Source organism: Schistocerca piceifrons, chromosome 2, assembly GCF_021461385.2.
Source record: "Schistocerca piceifrons isolate TAMUIC-IGC-003096 chromosome 2, iqSchPice1.1, whole genome shotgun sequence".
Classification (NCBI taxonomy): Eukaryota; Metazoa; Arthropoda; class Insecta; order Orthoptera; family Acrididae; genus Schistocerca; species Schistocerca piceifrons.
The window spans coordinates 401,019,922-401,041,377 of NC_060139.1; the positions used below are offsets into that span (position 1 = coordinate 401,019,922).

The 21,456-nt window shown below is 42.0% G+C and overlaps 1 protein-coding gene across 1 annotated transcript in view; it reads right to left on the reverse strand.

Annotated features, from left to right (window-relative positions):
* Window positions 1-21,456, reverse strand: part of LOC124775053 (serine/threonine-protein kinase ATR) — a 354,997-nt gene that overhangs the window by 91,780 nt on the left and 241,761 nt on the right. The window contains exon 30 of the mRNA XM_047249842.1: window positions 15,288-15,581. Coding sequence (XP_047105798.1) covers window positions 15,288-15,581 — 294 coding nt within the window. The remainder of the gene's footprint in view (window positions 1-15,287; window positions 15,582-21,456) is intronic.

The window sequence follows — 21,456 nt, forward strand, 5'->3', positions numbered from 1 at the left end:
CAAAGGCGCAAGGCATGGTAGTTGCGAAGGGGATCCAATGCCTGGCCCTTGGTCCTGTCCGGCCAACCCCGCTGAACAAAACCGATCACCTGACGCAGGACCGGGTCCCGCGCAGTAGCCGATGCGACCTGCGAACCTGTAAGTGGAAAACCCTCGACCGCACGACGTTCTTCCTCATCAATGTGGAAACAGAGTAATTCATCTCGATCGAAAACCGGGTCGGGGCCCATCGGCAAACGCGACAACGCGTCAGCGTTGGCGTGCTGCGCCGTGGGGCGATAGTGAATCTCATAGTGAAAACGAGACAAGTATAAGGCCCAACGTTGCAGGCGGTGAGCTGCCTTATCCGGAAGCGACGCCGAGGGGCTGAACAGAGAGACCAGCGGCTTGTGGTCGGTGATGAGGTGAAACTTAGAACCATACAAAAAAACGCTGAACTTTTTTAGAGCATAAATGATAGCGAGCGCCTCCTTCTCTATTTGAGAGTAACGCCGTTGGGCATCGTTGAGGGTCTTGGAAGCGTAGGCGATGGGTCGTTCCGACCCATCCTCTTACCGATGGGCGAGAACAGCCCCTAGGCCATACTGTGACGCATCAGTCGGCAGAACCAAGTGCTGACCCGGACGGAATGTGGCAAGACAAGGCGCCGACTGCAAATGAGCCTTCAGGCGGACAAAAGCCTGCTCACATTCGGCGGACCAACAGAAAGGGACGTTTTTGCGTAACAGCTGATGCAGAGGATGAGCCACCGCCACCGCGGAGGGAATGAATTTGTGATAATAAGCAACCTTGCCTAGAAACGCCTGAAGTTCTTTGACCGTAGACGGCCGGGGTAGAGCGTTAATGGCCGCAACGTGCTGTCGTAGAGGACGTATACCCTCACGGGACAAGTGGAAACCAAGATACACAATGGAGGGTTGGAAGAACTGTGACTTGTCCAGATTGCACTTCAACCCAGCCGAATGAAAAACCCGAAACAGTGAACGCAAATTGCGAAGGTGCTCCTCAGTGGAGGCCCCCGTGACAACAATGTCATCCAGATAGTTTATGCAGCTGGGAATGGAAGCCGTGAGCTGTTCCAAAAACCGCTGAAAAATGGCCGGTGCGCTAGCGACGCCAAATGGTAACCGCTGGTACTGATACAACCCACAAGGAGTGTTGATGACGAGAAATTCCTTGGAAGATGCATCCAACGGCAACTGATGGTACGCCTCCGATAAGTCAAGTTTGGAAAAGAACTGGCCCCCAGCGAGCTTGGTAAATAACTCTTCAGGACGGGGAAGAGGATAAGTGTCAATGAGGCTTTGAGCGTTGACAGTGGCTTTAAAATCACCACACAATCGCAGACTCCCGTTTGGTTTAGAAACCACCACGATGGGCGATGCCCATTCGCTGGAGGTAACAGCAAGGAGAATCCCCGAAGCTGTTAACCTGTCTATCTCAGCTTTGACAGGCGCACGCAACGCCATCGGAATAGGGCGTGCCCGGAAAAACTTAGGGCGAGCCGTAGGTTTAAGAGTAATGTGGGCTTCAAAATCCTTGGCACGACCCAGACCAGCAGAGAACACGGACGAGAATTCAGAACACAAGCCATCCAGCTGTTTATACGGAATGTCCGCAGATATGAGGTGCACATCATCAATGGAAAACCCGAACTGGAAAGCATCATAACCGAACAGGTTTTCAGTGCCCGCATTATCCACCACATAAAACGTAAGGGGCCTAACAACAGACTTGTAGGCAGTGGAAGCATCAAACTGGCCAACGATAGGAATTTTCTGCTTATTATAAGTTCGTAGATGTCGCGTAACTGGAGACAAGGGAGGGGAGCCCAACTCCAAATACGTGCGAGAATTAATGAGAGTTACTGCAGAGCCAGTGTCCACTTGCATGCGAATGTCTTTATCCAGAACACGAACAGTAACAAACAACTTATTCGTTTGGGAAAGCACACAGTTAACATCCATGTCCGACGCCTCGTCCTCGACGACAGGAACTTTAGGGGACTGACACACAGAAGCAATGTGGCCTTTTTTCCTACATGAATTACACGTGGCCCAACGTTTTGGACACGCGGCCCTGTCATGCTGTACGAAACAACGTGGACAAGAAGGAAGGGCGGAACGAACCTGCTTCTGTGGTTGCTGTTTTCGCTGCGAGCGTGGTGGCCCAACGCGACGTTGTTGACGCGAGTGCACCGCCGCCACATCGTCGTTTCCCTGTGAAACAGGCAAATTGTCCGCATCGAAAGTGGTTTGTACAGCGCCGACATCACACCACGCGTCTATTTGCGCACCAGCAGCGTGAGACACTTCAAACGATTGAGCAATGCTGAGAACTTCCGACAACGACGGGTTTGGCAATTGTAAGGCTCGTTGCCGAACTTCTTTATCAGGAGCAAGTCGTAAAATAGCATCCCTAACCATTGAATCAGCGTAAGACTCATGATGAGTGTCCGTGACAAACTGACATTTCCGACTCAGACCGTGTAGTTCCGCCGCCCAAGCCCGGTAAGATTGATGGGGCTGTTTACGACACCGGTAGAACGCCACGCGGGCGGCAACGACATGGGTGTTTTTTCGGTAATAGTTAGACAATAAGTCACACATTTCTTGGAAGGACAGAGAGGCAGGTTCCCGCAGAGGGGCTAACTGAGATAGCAGCTGATAGATCCGTGGGGAAATCCAAGATAGAAATAACGACTTACACATAGGAGCGTCGACAACGCCGAAAGCCAAGAAGTGTTGCCGCAAACGCTTCTCATAATCCTCCCAGTCTTCAGCGGCCTCGTCATAAGGAGGGAACGGAGGCGGAGAAGAGGAAGACAGACGATGAGTAAGCGACGTCGACAACGCCTGAATAGCAGCCGTCAGCTGTGTTTGTTGTTCAATAAGCGCTTGCATAAGCTGTTCCATGTCTGCCCCGACACGAACAAACAATTCCACAACGCAGGGAAAAAAATATCCGACCTCGTCGCCAGAAAGTGTTATAACCTTTAATCACCAACAAATTGCGTGGATATACAAAAGTAGAAACACTAGCGGGTTACATGTTACTAACTCCGTATCTGTCATTCGACTGCCGTGCCGTGACATGCGGCCGGCGCCGTTCATAGCCAGGTGGCGCTCGGCCGAGCTGCGGAGCGCCTCTATCACCGTGTTCGCGTACTAACGTAGCGGCACTTTTGAATGTCGTGGCACTGTCACAACAGTTACAATGCAGGAAAAGGCAGCAGCATCCACAGCATTCATAGCAGAATGACAGTGCAGTACAATGATCCATGTCTGTTGCTGCAGCAAGTTGATGAGTGGTGCAGGAAGTTTAAATGCAGTGTAGCTTCTGTGGAGGATTCCCTAAGACCACAGTAGGCTCACTGTGTAGTGACATCCGAAAATATTACGTTAATTGAGGAGCTTGTAAAGAAGAACAGATGCATAGCGCTGAACGAAATAACCATAAATTTGAAGATAAGTACTGGTTCAGTGCAAAATATTGTTCACAAAGTACTGACTTCAATAACGTGTCTGCAAGATGCAGTAGCGGCTTGTTGGTATACATTCCTGGTGTTCACAAATTTTTAATTTCAGATAAATATGAGCGTGCAGAATTAATAGCATCTAGGTCTATAACAATTATGCTTATCAACATATTTGTACAACTTCAGCCACTGATAATAATAATAATACGCATAACTTGTCTGAAAAAAGGAAGTACTGTTTTTGATGAATTTTGTTGTTTTTGTACATAATTAAGAACATTTTATGGCAAGAACAAAATAATGTTTAAGCTTTCACTACTCTCCGTTTCACATATTTGTGTAAGTGGGAGTTTTCGTCCTTTTTTTTTCCATTTTTCCGGACAAATGTAAAAGGTCTCTAACTCATGTACTAGTTAACAAATTAACTTGGAGGCTGAAAATCAGGCATTCCTATGTCATACCCACAAAACAACTTATGATTATTACACATATCTTTGTCAAATGTTCGCTTATTTGATTTCGTCACTTTCTCAGGCAACGGGTCTGATCTGGGAGACTCTACTTCCTTTGCTGCTAACTCTTCCTTTTAATTTTCTTTTCTGTTAGTGCTTAATACAGGTTCAACAATGTTCATGTTGACATTGAACAGGAAAGCCAATTCCTGCACAGTAAACAATCAACTCCAAACACAAACTGCCATTTGCAGAAATTATTAAATTCATGTAGGACTATCTACCAACAAGGTCACTTGACTAGAGTATAAATAAAGCACTGAGAGACAGAAGGGCCAAAAGCACACTCTCTTCAACCTCCCTATATTTAAGTGAATATCAAGAGAAACTAATGAGACAGCTTTTCCTGAATGTTTGGATACACGTACAACATGAGCCTACATAAACCTGACCCACCATAACATCAAAAGATGTCAGAAGCACGAATAAATGCTACAGTCACACAATTGACAATGATGTGCTTTGATTCTCAGCGCATCACGTGGATTACAGTACGAAAAATCTAAAATGTAATATATCTCATTCAGAACCCCACGAAATAGGTTTTTCTATCAGTATAATTACAACATGTACTGATGTCCAATCTAATTTTAGTACATGGTGAATTAATTGGCATATCTGTGGAGTGTGCTACCACCTAGTGGGATTTAAGCCATGCGAATGTGGACAAAAATCTGTTGCGGTGTGCTATCACCTGGCGGGATTGACGTAAAATCGTAGTTGAATGGTTAAGTGCTAGCAGCACACTCCGTGAACAGTGCACATTGTTTATCAAATCCGTATATATTTTGTCCATAAGGCGATTACGTCACACCAGTTGCACATGAGCAGAAGCTCCTTAAAATGTGCACATGTGAAGGTGTGCTTGCAACACTGATGCCACGTTTCGGCAAGTCTAGAGAGGCAATGTAGCACAGCGCATTAGATTTTGCATCATGTATTTCAGATTACTGTATCTACATTAAGTTTAACAGCATTCAAAGAAATATGACCAATAAATCCGCAAGGTGACAAAAATTTGTGTCTTATTGTGGTCTTACACAATAGCCGCAACTGGCAAGATGGATCCTACATCAGCTGACTGTCAAATTGAAAGATCAAGTCGATGCTTGTGAAGAACTTTTGCATCATTTCCATGTTGAAGGTGATTCATTTCTGGGAAAAAATTGTTACAGGCTATGAGACTTGTGTCTACTATCATCGACCAGACACGAAAAGGTTAAGCACGGCATGGCGCCACAGCTCATCAAAGAAACCAAAAAACTCTGAACTCAACCATCTTCTGGGAAAGTCATGTTCATTCACTTCTTTGATGCAAATGGAGTAATTTTGGAGCATTATGTGTATAGGGCAGGGACAGTAATGAGTACTTCTTATTCAGACATGCTACAAAATAAACTTGATCCTGTAATCAGGTGTATGATGATGATGATGATGATGATGATGATGATGAGTTGGGTTGAGGGGGCGCTCGACATCACGGTCATCAGCACCCTGACGAAAAGTCAACATGAAATCTCATGGGTGGGGACGAAGGCTGTCCCCAACAGTTTATGGATGAGGCCTGATAGTTCACAAAATTTCACCACTCTGTTAACACTGGAATTGGTATCTGCGAGGACGGTGGGCAGATCTCCAGCGAGACCAAGGGCTGCCCTATTATCAGTATACAGGACACACGTAGCCACAATATGCCGAACTGAAAGCGGCATGCCACAAATTTCACAAAAAGGTGGATCCTCCCCCTGGAGGAGGAAGCCATGTGTGAAAGGGCTATGCCTGAAGCACAGTCTGGTAACCAAAACCTCCATCCAGCGGCGAGGCTGACATGAAGTCCGCCAAGCTTTTGTGGTCGGTTTGAGCGACCATAGTTCGTTGTCCGACACCTGCAACCATTCAGTCTCCCACTGACGCATGATGCATCTGTCAAAAAATGAGATAATGGCGTGCAACGGGATGGGACATTGGTAGACAGCACCATCCCAACATGCTTCCTTGGCAGTTTTATCAGAAATGTCGTCATGCTGTATCCCAACGTGGCCAGGTACCCAGCAAAAGATTACCTCCTTACCATGGCGTTTAAGTGGGTCTACCGGATACATTTGGTGAAGCGCTTGCAGTGCAATAAGAGAGTTGGAACAGACAAGAAAACTCGTATGGCGATTTCTGTGAACCGTCTCCAGTGCCATTAGAATGCCATATAACTCCGCATCATAATTTGTAAATTGTTCTGGAAGACGCACTTTAAAAATCCTATCAGGGAAAACCACAGAACAACTGAGAGCATTCCCCTGCTGGGATCCATCTGTATAAATAATGATAAAACTATGACACAAACTTAAAATAGACGAAAACAAAGTTGTAAAAACCATATTTGAAGTACAATTTTTTGGGTGCAGCGTCAAGCTTAAAATCACTTTGGGCCTCCGAAGACACCAAGGCGGCAGTGAGTTCCATCCCTTGGTGTGTATTTTCATGCCCGAGAGTTCCTGATCCTTGAGGCAGGCAGTAGCACGTATACCAAATGGCTGGGTCACTTGTGGCCGATTCCTGAACAGTCGTTCGAAGGCGGGTTGGACCACTGGACTAAATGCCAACGACGGGTGACACTGAGATTTACAGCACCTGTCGACCCAAAAGGATACGTCGCTGAATCCAGAGTGGTGGTTCACCAGCCTCTGCACACAGACTCTGAACTGGGCTGGTCCGAAAGGCTCCAGTTGATATCCGAATGCCCACATGGTGGACAGCATCTAACATCTGGAGGTAGGAAGGATGGGTTGATCCATAGACCACGCTGCCATAGTCTAAGCGTGATCGAACAAATGCCCTATAAAACTGTAGGAGGCGGAACATGTCAGCTCCCCATGTGTTTCCGCCAAGGCATTTCAAAATGTTCAACAACCGGAAGCCCTTTGTTCATAGGTCTTTCAGATGTGGGAGCCATGTTAATTTCGAGTCAAATAATAAACCCAAAAAGTGCGCTGTGTCTGGAAAAAGTAAAATACGGTGCCCCATTGTAAGCTCTGGTTGGTTAAAACTCCAACGAGCAGGATTAAAATTGACACACACAGTCTTCTCAGGTGAGAACCGAAAAGCAGTTGTCCGTGCCCAGGTTTCCAGCCTCCTAATGGTCAGTTGTACCTGCCTTGTCGTTGTCTTAAGATCAGAGGAAGAATAGAAGATTGCAAAGTCATCCACAAACAAAGAGCATTTGACGGGGCTCCTGACTGCAGAGGAAATGCCATTGATAGCTATGGCAAACAATGTGACACTGAGGACACTGCCCTGGGACACACCATTCTCCTGAACATAGCAATCTTCGGCATCGCCAATGCGATAACGAAAACGCCTGTCCTCGAGAAAGGATTGGATCAGAAGCGGCAGGCATCCACGTAGTTCCCATTCATGAAGTTGGCAAAGGATGTTGTGCCTCCAAGTAGTGCCATATGCTTTTTCAAGGTCAAAAAACACACAAACTATATGGTTTTGGCGTAAGAAGGACTCCTGTAATGCCGTCTCCAGTAGAATTAAGTTGTTAAGAGTGGAACGGTAGCACCTGAAATCACACTGGGAGCAGCTCAGGTAATCTCGGGATTCGAGCAGCCCAGACAAGGCAGCAGTTGACCATGCTTTCAAGAGTCTTACCCATACAACTAGTAAGGGCGACACTCCGATAACTGTTAGGGGCGCTACAGTCATTACCTGGTTTCCAGAAAGGAATTAAAATTGCCTCTTTCCAAGTCATGGGGTACTGTCCATCCAACCAAATCTGATTGAAACAAGACAGGAGCTGACCTTTCCCTTCTGGGCACAGATGACGAAGCATGGTATAATGGATCTCATAAGGTCCCGGAGCAGTGTCTCTGGCTGCAGATAAAGCTGATTCCAGTTCCCACACTGAGAATGGAAAGTTGTAGACTTCTTCATTACGCGAGAAAAAATTGAGCTTCCTCATCTCTGCAGTCCAACAGAATACCTGAACAGCAGGAGATTGTCTGGATGACTTAGTAACAATAAAGAAGTGTTCAGCTAAAACGTGAGCCATCTCTTCTGGCGTGTCCACCAAGACCCCTTTATTTGACAAGGCCATAAGGGGATGTGGACCACCCTCACCTGAAATCCATCTTATTGATTCCCAAAAGTGTGCAGCGGAAGTGCACCGATTAATGGAAGTTATGAATTCCCTCCAAGGAGCCCTCTTCTGTTCTCTGATCACTCGCCTTGCATGTGGTCTTGAAGTCCTGAAGACATGAAGATTGTCTGTAGTCGGACACTGTTTGAATTTCCGAAGAGCTGTCCGTCTGGCCCTGATTGCCAATTGACAGTTGTCATTCCACCAAGGTACAAGTCATCGTCCGAGGTGGTTACTAGACCTGGGGATGGACTCTGCAGCAGCCCTTTGGATCTCATGAGTGATATGGGCCACCGCCTCTTGTGCACAATCCTTTTGGTCAAAAATAGCCTGTCAACTCTACTGTAACCAATTTGCCCTTTGTATCATCCACCTGCGTGGTCTCCTGCTGGTCACTGTCCTAGGCGGCAGACGAATCCACACTGGGAAGTGGTCACTAGAATGTAAATCTGGAGCCACTTCCCACTGAACTGAATCTGCAATAGCTGAGGAACAAATGCAAAGATAAATAGCTGAAAAAGACCCTGTAGCTGTGGAAAAGTGAGTCATCTGACCCGCGTTCCGAAAGCAGATATCCTCATGGACGAGTCGCTCGATCAGCCGACCCATGGAGCAAGTAGTAGCCGAGCCCCACAGCACATTGTGGGCATTGAAGTCCCCCAAAAGAAGGAATGGGCGCGGGAGTGCCTGGAAGAGGTCTGCCAGTGCGTCCGATCTCCAAAGTGTCATTGCGGGGGGGAGGGGGAGGGGGGCAGGTACAAAGAACACACTGTGATAGTAAACGTATAGAAAACTTTCACAGCAATTGCTTGGATGGTCGTGGTAAGAGGGACAGCAGAGTAGTAGTATCTGTCATCAAGAAAAATAACCACTCCACCTTTAGCCCTGCCTACAGTAGTATTGTCTTTCCTGTATATGTGATAACCCCGTAATGTAGGTGTGTCTGTGACTTTAAGATGCGATTGTTATAAGCAGATGCAGAAAGGTTTATCCTGGACCAGCAGCTGCAATTCTTCCAAATGTGAGCGATATCCATTCAAACTCCACTGCAAGACAGAAGTCCCTATGGAAGCCATTGGTAAGCGATGGTGGCTCTTTCCTTTCTCTCTCAGAGGCGGTGATTTACCAGGGAGGTCAGGGGGAATGTTAGCCGGTTCCGCGTTCTCTATTTCTTCCGATAGGAAGTCCATATCCTCAAGAGCATAGTCGCCATCAGAAAGGGAGAGCGCTCGTCGATCCAAAGGCTTACCTACCGCTTTCTTGGACTTAGAACTACTTTTGAAGAATGTTTTTCTTTACTGACAGGAGGAGGAGGCTGCCTGGATTGCTGGGATGGCTTAGGTGGCTTCTGAAGTTGGGGAGTTGTATCAGGCTTAGGTGGTAAGACCACTGCTGACGGCTTCCGAGCGACACCAGTTGCAAGTGGAGCGTTTCCCCCACAGGTACAGTGACAAGTGCATGTGCTCGTACTTGAATCTGTGGTCTGAGTTTGTGTGAAGGCATCACACTTAGCTATTGGTGTTTTAAGGGTTGATGCAAAAGAAGTTGCAAAAACTGGTGGTTGGACGGCTTTGTAAGCCTTTTTAGCTTCACCATAGGGTATGCGTCTCTTTACTTTCAACTCTTGAATTTTCTTTTCCTCATTGTAAACCCTACACTTTCTGCTCCACACTGGGTGATCCCCAGAGCAGTTAACACATTTCGGAGAAAGTGTACAAAAAGTCCCAGACTCATGAGCAGAGCCTCCACAATTGCCACATGTAGCCTCCCCATTACATACCATAGTGGTATGGCCAAATCTTTGACATTTATAGCATCGCATGGGATTAGGAACAAATCGGTGAACTTTAAGGCGGATATAGCTGGCTAGGATATATTCCGGTGATTCGGGAGTACTAAACGTTAGAATAAACGTTGCCAATTTTTCCAATTTGCCATTGACTCTCCTCATATAATTCTGCACCTCCTCGACGCCCACATTCTTCCACTCTTCACGCAACTCCGCGGGGTCCATCTCCATTATATCGGAGCAGGTAACCACGCCCTTACTGTAGTTAAAGGTGTTATGCAATTCAGCCTCAATTGGGTAGTCACCTAAGACCTTACATCCCAGAAGCTTAGATATTTGGGTGGAATTAGCAGTTTCCTCCAAGAGCGTTCCATTACGTAGTCGTTTGACACTTTTCAGAGACCCAGTAATACCTTCCAATGCCTTGTTAATATAGAAAGGGGATATCTTCTCAAAGCTTCCCCTGTTTCGCTTGATTACAATAAAAGTGTTAATGCACACTAATGCCCTGTTACTATTACTCGGAGATTTCTTTTCGGGAGGACTGACCAACAATGCTCTCTTTGAATTGTGGGTAGGTGTTGCCTGACGGTACACCCATCCCGTCAGGAGTAGTAGTTTCATGAGACAGTTCCATAAGGATCCCACGAGACGCTAGGGAAACAACTGTCTACCCAGGCAGAGACCTGCATGCCTCAGCAAGCCTGATTCAACTGAGGTGCGGCAGGTGCCCCAGAGGTTGCTCGATAAAGACTGTTTCACCTCAACAGCCATTCATCTCCTCAGCATGTAGCACACCTTGAGGTTTTTTTTTTTTAATACAGAGGTGGGTACCTTCCTTGCAGTCCAGACGATGAAGCCAAGACCCCTGTTCTCTGAAACACACAACATTCCACCACTGCACCGCACGGTGGTTGTTGAAGTATGACCAGAGCTTATGGTGACAGAGGACTGGTGGTGCTCAGGAACCACGTGGTCACCAAGCCCGTATTCAGCAAACGAATGCTGAGCCCCTGAGGGGATGTAATCAGGAATAAATGACGAGGACTTCTGACTTCAGGAGTATTGCAAGAGCATGACAATGACAATGCCCAACAGCATACAACCTGTAAGACAGTTGAGACTATTCAGGAAATTAAATCTGAAGGTCTGGTAGATCCTACTTATTTGCCAGATCTCGCTCATCTACTCAGTGCACACAAGGAAGCAATGGGAGGCAGGTATTTCGGAAATAACAAAGAGGTGAAAATCGCAGTGCATGACTGGCTACACACATGACCAAAAGAATTCTTTCATCATGATATATATGCACTTCCAAAGCAGTGGAATACATGCATTTAATGTTAGGGAGACTATGTTGAAAAATGACATGCAAGTTTTTTGTTCACTGTTCCAATTAAAAATATTATAGCTCTTTTAAGATTTTCATTTGAATCATCCTCGAATTTAAAAACATCTACGTGCATTAAGGGAATATCAAAAAATGCCGCAGGCTTCACAAAATGAGGCTTAGTGCTGTACCAAGGTGCAATTATGACCACCGTAATCTTGAAAAAATGGTTTGCTGCTGTAAGCTCAGGAAAACTGTCATACAGAAAGGCCTCAAGCAAATTTAACATACCGTACTCAACATTAAAGAATAAAGTTAATAATACAAACTTTGGAATGACTGGAAAGCTTCTGTTTTAAGCAGTATTGAAGAGAGTACACTTGTCCACAGTAACTTATGGACTGCATATTGGCGTTTTCCTTTTACCTCTGATGATGTACACAGTGAAAGAATACCTTGATAAATATGGAAGAAGAAAAAAGCACTTTTCTTATAACATGCCAGGAACAGAGGGGTCATATTCGTCCTAACAATGTCAGTCACATTTATTAAACATCCAACTATCTGAGAACATTAAATGCCAATGTGCTGAAGTGAATTATGAGACAGTGAAATCATATTTCCAGAATGTCTCAACATGTGTCAAATGTTTTCTGGAGATGTGTAAAATATTTTCTAAACACGGAAAATGATTTCTTAAGCATGTATATTTTTGAAAAAGGTAGTTTGTTTCAGAAATTACCCCATTAGAGGGAAATATGGAACTCTGGATGAAAATTCAATGAGCATCCACAATTACCAAATCATACAGAGTAACATCGGACAGTTTTATTTGTTAGGATGTGGTTACTTAAATAATATTTTCAATTCATGTTCTTTGATCATATTATTCTTTAAAGTCACCATAAATACCCTGCACTTTTTGTCGCATGAATTTAATATTCTATGTGAGACTACCTCAAAGAATATTGAAATTTCGTCCAGTATTACCCCATTTAACAGTATGTTATACACTGTTCCAATACAGTTAGAATAGGTGAGGCAAAAGTTCAACTAATTCATTCATTCACACTCCGTGCTCCATAAATTGTATTATGAATGAGAGGCATCAGGGATGTGGAAAAAGTCATGTTACACATTAACAGTAGACACAGTCATTGCAGAATACTTCTGTAACGCATACTACCAACTTTGAAAAAAGGCACTGCTCCTCCTCATAAACTACTCAGCTGCTGTTTTTATCTAATACTTCAAACAAAGTGTTTGCATACTTTTAATCAATATATTGTGGGCTGTCTATACCCACTCCCAATGAGAAATCAGTTTGTTGATGCCATCATTGAAGAATGTTGGATTTTGTTGACAGAGCCACAACCTCGCCTCTGCTTGCACCACTTCATTGCTATCAACGTGACATCCTCAAAGGTGTTATTTAAGTTTTGGAACCTGATGAAAACCAAATGCAGCCAAGTCACGACTGAAAGGAGAATGACTGATGACAGTGAACCGAAGGCATCAGATTGTTGGGGTGTCGCAGCACTTGTGTGGTCTGGCAGGGTTCTTCATGTGTGGACTCTTCGAATAGGTGCTTTCAGTTTTCTGAAGGTCTCCTTGCGAGTTTATGGTGGTGCCTTTAGGCATGAATTCCAAAGGCAGCACACCTTGAACATCCCAGGACACTGTGAGCATGATTTTGCCTGCTGATGGCATGATCTTGAATTTTTTGGCATCAGTGGTCCTTTGTGGTGAAATTCCATTGACGGTCTTTTGTTTTTGGTGTCAAAATGGTGAACCCTGGTTTCATCATCTGTAACAATGTTGTTAAAGAACCCATCACCCTCACACTCAAAATGCAAATGAAATTGTTGACAGATATCCAATAACCTCTGCTTCATGCCAGGAGTGAGAACTCAAGAAGCCATCTGTGCGCACATTTTTCCGTACCGCAGTTCTGCAATGATGACCTGTACATGCTCTTGTGATATGCCTCACTTACCTGAGAGCTGTGCCTGTGTTATCTGACAATTTTCTCTCATGAATTCACCAACCTGATTCCAATGAGTCTTGTCGGTTGCACAAAATGTTAGCCATTCTCAGCTCTGTCAGACATGTTGAGGTTAGTACCATCATTTCCTTCATTATGAGCACGAACAACCCAACGTCACACATTACTGATCTCAATACAATCATCACTGTATACAGCTTTCATTCTTCTATGTATTTTAATTGGAGGTATATTTTTCACACTTAGAAACTCGATTAAAGCAGGCTGTTTCTTATACAACAACATAATTACATTACACATCACCATGTTACACGCTACATGCAACATTTGGAGCCCTCTGGTGGCAGAGAGTTGTCACTTGCATCAACAAAGCAGGAAAGTTGACTGCATAAGATGTATGACCTGTAATACCTCACCTGATAGTGAAAATAGAATAACAAATTCAGAGGTATCACTTTTCTGTTTGCTTTCATACAAACATTAGTCTTAAGCAGTGTTCAGATCACGAAGATTATTTTTACTGATGAAATTATGGGACTGTTCTATAAAATGCTACTTTAATTTGCCTTTAAATATTGGGGACTTTTCAATTTTCTACCTTATTGCTGTCAGCAACCTGTTTCAGACCTTAAGCAGCAGAACAAAAAAAAAACATTATGAACCATAGACAAGTGTGCAGTCTATAGGAAAATTATTTTTATTTCTCATATTGTGGTTGTGAATTGCACAGTTCATCCCATTTGCACTCTTGTCATTAACCACACATACCATGGACGGGGTACTATATTGGCATGTAAATGTAAGAATACTTAGCTCCGTGAAGAGGCTCCTGCAAGATGTTGGTTATTGTTGCAGAATATCCTTACTGCACACTTCTGTAAAATAAATGTTTTTTGATCTTAGCTGCATTGTCCCAAAAGATTATTCCGTAGTACAGTATCAACTGAAGTATGCCATCAACCCCGTGTGCAGGTCAACACAATAAGAGAGATTTATAAGTACAAAGATGACAAAAATGGGCTTTTTGGTTTATTACTCATGTACTGGTGCGCCAACTCACTTTATTATCCAACTGGATGCCTACAAACTTTACACATGAGCCTCACCCTTTGATCTCTATTCCTAGTACCTGCAAGTAATTTATATTTGTTTGGAATCAAATGCTATGAGTGTATGATCCAGGATTAAGTAGTTATATGCGAACCCGTTACAAGCCTGTTCCATTATTTTCCTTGCTGTGTCTGGTACGGGTGTGTTCAGCAGCTTTGATTTGTCCACAAACTTGATTCATCAACAAATATAACAGTGTTTGAAGAGTCCAGCAATATCCCGGGTAAATCATTTACAGAGGTCAAGAACAGGTGTGGGCCTAATACTGAACCTTGCTGGACACCATATTTAATGTTTTCCACACAAAAACCTATGGTGTCCTTTGATAATGTGACCCTCTGTTTCCTGTTGTTAAGACAGGACTTACAACATGCATGTAGGATGTCTTTCATGACATATCATTTTTGCTTGCCTACAGGAATTTTACGAGCGCAATAAAAGACCTATGCAATGTCACAAAAACACCATTTCCGCTGGAACTGAGTTTGTGATACGTAGCTCTTTCTCACTAGAGAAGTCTATACCGAACCTAAAATAAACTGCATTGAAAAGTTATTCTCAAAATAAATAAATAAATAAAATAAAATAAAAATTAAAAAATTAATCAGATCACTAGGAGGAGGCAGATATGTTTTTAATTTGAAGTCCCTTGCTTATTTCTAATTATCTGATTTAGTGTTACTACTACGGACTTGCACTCTCGGGGATACATCAATTTTTGGGATTACTGATACAAAATAAAATCCACACCCTCTAACAATCCTACAAATAGTTCTCAGAAAGAATAAATTCTATGGGCTCTAACCAAACTTCTTTCCTATCAATCACTGTGAAAGATACCCAGAAGTCAAACAGAAATAGCACATATCATATTATTTTGTTTGCATGTTAAGCAACGCCACAAAATAATAATAGTAATGATACATACTTGCGAGCAGCCCTTGCACTTTGCAGCCAACTCGTTCCAATTTCACGGTCGAATAGTTCTGAAAGCTGTGAAAAACTAGGAGCCACAGCATCACGCAACAATCCCAGCAATGTTCTACGAAAACGGAGAACACATTCAGCAACATGGAATGACCGCTGGACTACTTTAAATCGTGCATCCCAATTTGCGAAAAGCTGTCGTGCTTTCTTAATTCCAGAAGTGAGATTGCTTTCGCCTGACAAAAGATAATGAAGTAGTGTAGATATCTGTTCCATCTCATGTGCAATATGTAACCTGTAACAGAGAAATATAAAGTAGAGAATTGAGACAAATAATACTTTGGCAAATATAGTACACCAGTATACAAAATGAACTGTGATCTTTGCTTTGCCCTTTTCACTTACATACAGATGAATTCTGTTATAATGTGTTTTTCTATAGATATGAAGTTTGATAGCAGTGTTCATAATTTGAAGGAAAGAAAACACAAGGGTAAGTCAAACATTATCCTCAATGTTGACATAATTCTTACATTGATCATACCGACCTGACCTCGTTTATTTTATTGTTATGCTGTTCTGCCCCTACTACGAAAGTCTGGTGCTAATTCCTCCATTTGTCTTCTTTTTGTTGCAAATATACCATGGCCGCTCTATTAGAAATTTGAACCAAAGAAGAACAACAAGCATTGGTCTGGTTTTTGTGGTCGAACAGTGTATTGGGTCACAATCCATCAGAGACTTTTGCCACAATATGGGAACAGTGTCTTGCCACAACGAAGTGTCAATGAATCAATTGCAAAGTTCAAAAATGGTCACATAAGTGTTACACATGAGGAAGGAACTGGACGACCATCCATGAGCACAAATGAAGACAACACTGAGTGTGCACATGACATGGTTCTGGTAGATATATGAGTGACCACTGAAGTGGCATATCATCTGCAAATTAGTGATGGTTCTGTCTACAAAATCATCCCCAACAGAATTGGGTTTCATAAAGCCTGTGCGACATGGATCCAGAAACAATCCACAGTGTTGCATAAACAAACAAGCTTGGACATCTGCCAAACACATATGGATCACTAAGGCAATGAATGTGAAAGCTTCTTAGACAGAATCATCACTGGAGATGAAACATGGATCCATCATTACAAGCAGGAGAGTAAACAGCAGAGTACAGAACAGAAATATCCACTGTCGCCCAACAGGAAAATGCATCCATCTGCAGGAAAACATGTTTATCATTTTTGGGCCGCGCAAGGCTCAGTACTGAAACATTATCAGGAGAATGGCACAATAAACAGTGCAAATTACAGTGAGACGCTTACTGACAAGCTAACGCTTGCAATCGGATGCAAATGCCAAGGACTACTGTCGAAAGGTGGTGTGTTGTTGCAGCACAATACCTGTCCACATACCGCTGCCCACTCTGTGGAAACTCAAGTTTGAAGTAATGGCTCATCCTCCATATAGTCCTGATCTTGCCCCTTCTGACTATTACTTGTTTGGTCCACTCAAAGAGGATCTAAGGGGCTGTCAATTCACCTTGGACCAAGAAGTGCAGGACACGATGCAAGCATGGATTGCTGCTCAGCTAAAAACCACCTTTTCTGAGAGCATCAGGAAGCTTGTGCAATGATAGACCAAGTGTACTGAAAAGCAAGGAGACTATATTGAAAAATGATATTAATGTACGTGTCCTATTTGTACTGCAATAAAAGGTATAGCTACATTGCGGATAATTTTTGTCTTACCCTCGTATGTTGGATGATTACAAAAAATTGGTGTAGACATTTCTGAGAAGGAGGCAGCCGTGTATGCTTTTCAATTTCTTATCAAATTTTTATGAATTATAGCCTTAATATTTTTCGTGCTAATCTCCAATTCCTGAAATATCAATCTGAGAGAGAATTACTGATTTTGACTTGTATGATTGGCAGTCAACAGTAAGCCTGAATGAGATGTATTATCAGCAGTTTACTTCTAACATAAATGCCTCTGAACCAGCCAAGAATGTATTGTCTACTCGCAGACTGTTCCAGACATTTGCACCAACATTTCATGCATATCTAAGGGCTGAAAGAACTCATATCACCCACATACTACTTGTTACTGTGGTCTTCAAATGGAAGATTGGTTTGATACAGCTCTCCATGCAAGTCTATTTGGTGCAACCTGCATCATCTTTACTTAACTACTGCAACGTACAAAGTACATCTCAAAAGTAAGAACCATTTTGGAAGAAAACTCATATAAACATTTTTTTTATTTTTACAAGAAAGAGCATTTCTTAAACTATTTTTCTAATTGTTGTCACCATTTCTCAGACATTTGTTGTAAAAGGAAACCATTTTTTCTATACCCTCTTCATAGAAAAATGCCGCGAGTATAGACAGGCACTGCTGAACACCGGTTTTCATGTTGTCATCCCCGTCAAAGCATCTTCCTACAGAATCTCACCTCAAGTTCAAGAACAAGTGGTAGTCAGGAGGAGCAAGACCAGGGCTGTACAGCAAGTGATCAAACTGTTCCCAACCAAACTGATGAATATGGTTTCAAGTGACACCAGCAAAATGAGGATGTGCACTGTCATGAGGCCACACAATGACTTAACGGAGCATTCCATTCCTTTTAGTTTTGAATTGCGCACCAAAGTTTTCTCAATGTTCCACAATTTTGTACACACATTGACTGTTTCACCTGTAGGAACACAGTGAGCAGAATGCCCTGTCTCTCCCAGAACAGAGTGCATATGAATTTGTGCTGATAATGTTATTTTGAATTTTTATTTTTTGGAGAATCATGTGTGCCTTCATTCCATCAACTGTTGTTTTGATGCTGAAGTGACATGACAAACTCAAGTCTCTTTCAGCAGCCACAATTCTGTTTAAGAATTAAGAATATAATACTCTATCAGACAAGAAATGTCAAAGTGCTGTCAAGTTGCTTTGTTTTGTGAATATCTGCAAGCATTTTCGAAACCCAATGGGAACACAATTTGCAAACATTCAAGGAATTTGTGACACTCTCATACTAACTGGTTTTGAAATTTGTGAATATTAGAAAGCATTCTCGATGTGAACCATCTATTTTTACTTTCTCAACCAAATCAGCTTTGAAAACAGACGTTTGCCCACTCCATGCTTTGTCATGAATACTGGTTTGTCCATAACTGAATTGTCTCACCCACTTTCTCACCATTCCATTAGTCACTAAATTTTCATCACAAATCTCTAAAGGTTGATTATGAATTAAACATGGCTTGACATTCTCTGCACTCAAAAACCATATTACAGAACACACTTCTTCACAGTCGATGGGCTCAGAGTTTGTTGTAAGTGTTTTGAACAATCACTAAGCAAATTTAAACACAACACAATTTGGCTATAATGGCATCAGTGGAAAGATTATTGAATTAACAGGGCTTGATATGACCAAGAAATTAATCATTTTGTATGTGTATGGTCTCTCAGTAGTAGTGTGGACACTTTTTTTTTCAATAAATTAACAGAAGTTCTATATAAAGTCTCAAGTACAAAGGTCAACATAATTCTGTGTGGGGACATTAACATCAATACTAATACCATAAATGAATCCAGCATCACCTTCATAAACATCCTTCAAACTTTTGGCATGTCCCTATTAGTCAATAGTGCAACAAGGGTTACTACGACGACTGCATCAGTAATTGACCATGTGGCCACAAACATGGACAGGGAAAAATGTGATGCATCTGCAAAAGATCTCAGACTATCAGATGATCTCTGTCAAGTAACAACAGTAAAATCAGGCATTGAATCATTCCCTAAACTACAAGCCTACAAACGACATCTATCAGAAATAAAAATAAAAGATTTTTCAAAAGAACTAGAAAAACAAAGCCGGGATGAAGTGTATAAGGAAACCAATGTGAATATGAAATTCTCTAAATTCTCCATATTGTTTAAATTGAACTTTGAAAAGGCATTTCCAAATGGATGCATGTCTCTATCAACAACTCAGAAAAACAGATGGACAACAGCAGGTATTAAGATGTCCTCCAAAACACCTAAACAGCTCACTTCCATGAAAAATATTCGCAATGATCCAGAATTATAAAATTTATATCATAGATACAAAAAGATCTATAGGAAGGTGCATATTGCCACAAAAAAGTCATTTAATGACAAAATAATATATAATGCAGAGAATAAAAGCAGTCTGGGATGTTATAAAAACGCAAATGGGGAGAGGCAAAACACAGAATAACATACTGCTAAGGGAGGGAGATAAGGTAATAAATGATCCACAATACTTAGCAAACTATGTAGCATTTTTCAAGTATTGCACAGAAGTTACAGCAAAAAAATCCCCAAAACAAATATAACACCTGTAAATAATGTTGCACTAAATACAATGATGTTACTTCTAACCACAGAGAATGAAGTCAATAAAACAGTTCAAAAACTAAAAAATAAAAAGTCAGTAGGCTTATATGAAGTACCAATGTGTATACTGAAACAATGCATAGGGATTATGGAAGGTCCCTTAACAAATATAATAAATGAATCCTTCACATCAGGGACATTTCCATAGCAGTTAAAACAGGCAAGAGTTGTACCTTTGCTTAAGAAAGGTAATGCAGAAGACATAGAAAATTACCAGCCCATTTCCCTGCTGTCAGCATTGTCAAAAATAATAGAAGCAATTATGAAAGACAGATTAATGAATTACCTGAATAAATACAATCTTTTAAGCGAATCACAGTTTGGTTTCCGACGTGGCAAAAATACACAGTCAGCCATAGTAGAACTCACAAAAGTTGTACTTGATGCTCTTGATACAGACGAGTGTGCCACAGGCATATTTTTGGATCTTTCTAAGGCGTTTGATACAAAGTCAACCACAAGATTCTATTAAATAAATTAGAAGCATTAGAAATAAGAGGGGTAGCTAATGACTCGTTTCAATTATACCTAGCAAGTAGGGTACAAAGAGTACAGATAACACATACTTCAAATAGATCTAACCATTTAGTAAAACACTTTATCAGTCTCAAAATACATTAATATAGGGGTTCCGCAAGGTAGCATATTAGGACCAATACTGTTCCTGATATACGTCAATGACTTTCCCAGTAGTGTTACTCATGGTGAAAAAATTCTCTACGCAGATGACAGCAATATTATAGTCACTGAGAAAACAAGAGAACTCCTTGCCGAGAAAGCAAATGGAACTCTCAAGGAAGATTATGATTGGTCAATAAGCAATAACGTGACATTGAACATAAAGAAAACTAATGCCATGAATTTCAGTTTGAAGAGGAAGAAATGACAATGTTAAATTAAATGTAGATGGTACCTCTATAGACTGTGTAACAAACGCAAAAATTTCTGGGAATGAATAATGAAAGGTACTTGCAAACAGAATGTCATCAGCATGTTATGACCTCAGAATCCTATCACCAGTGTGTAACATGCAGTGTCTTTTAGTTACATATTATTCATATGTTCACTCAATTCTTAGCTATGGCATTCTTTTTTGGGGAACAAACACACAAAATATGAACACAATTTTCAAACTCCAGAAAAGAGCCATAAGAATAATAACCAAAAATACTAGCCGAGCTCATTGTAAAGATCTGTTCAAAACACTGGGGATTTTAACTGCTCTATGTGAACACATTTACCAGTCAGCTGTAAACATCAAAAATAAGATTGCTAATTACTGTACAAACAGCTCTGTCCATGAACATTTCACAGAAATGCTTGCAGAACATGCTCCTTTGTTTATAAATTTGTATTGATAGGGAACAGAACCTGCATTGCACGCAAGCATTCTCCCACAGAGCCATGCAGCCAATCAAAAAGGTTCCTTAATTTTAGGGAATTAAAGACATTTAGGTAACTTCAAAGTGAATTTTCTCGAGAATTTTTTAGAGTTGCATCAAACTGCTTATGAAGATTGATTTGACTTCTGAAGTTCACGTACTAATATATACATAAAATTACAAAACTCTGATTGCTGTGTCATCTCATCATAAGTACAGTGATGTTATCATCAACCACAGAGCATGAAGCACCAATCTACATGCTGAAATAATCCATAGAGAGCATGGAAGCTTCCTTAACTGTTGTTGTTGTTGTTGTTGTTGTTGTTGTCATCGTCAGTCTTGAGACTGGTTTAAT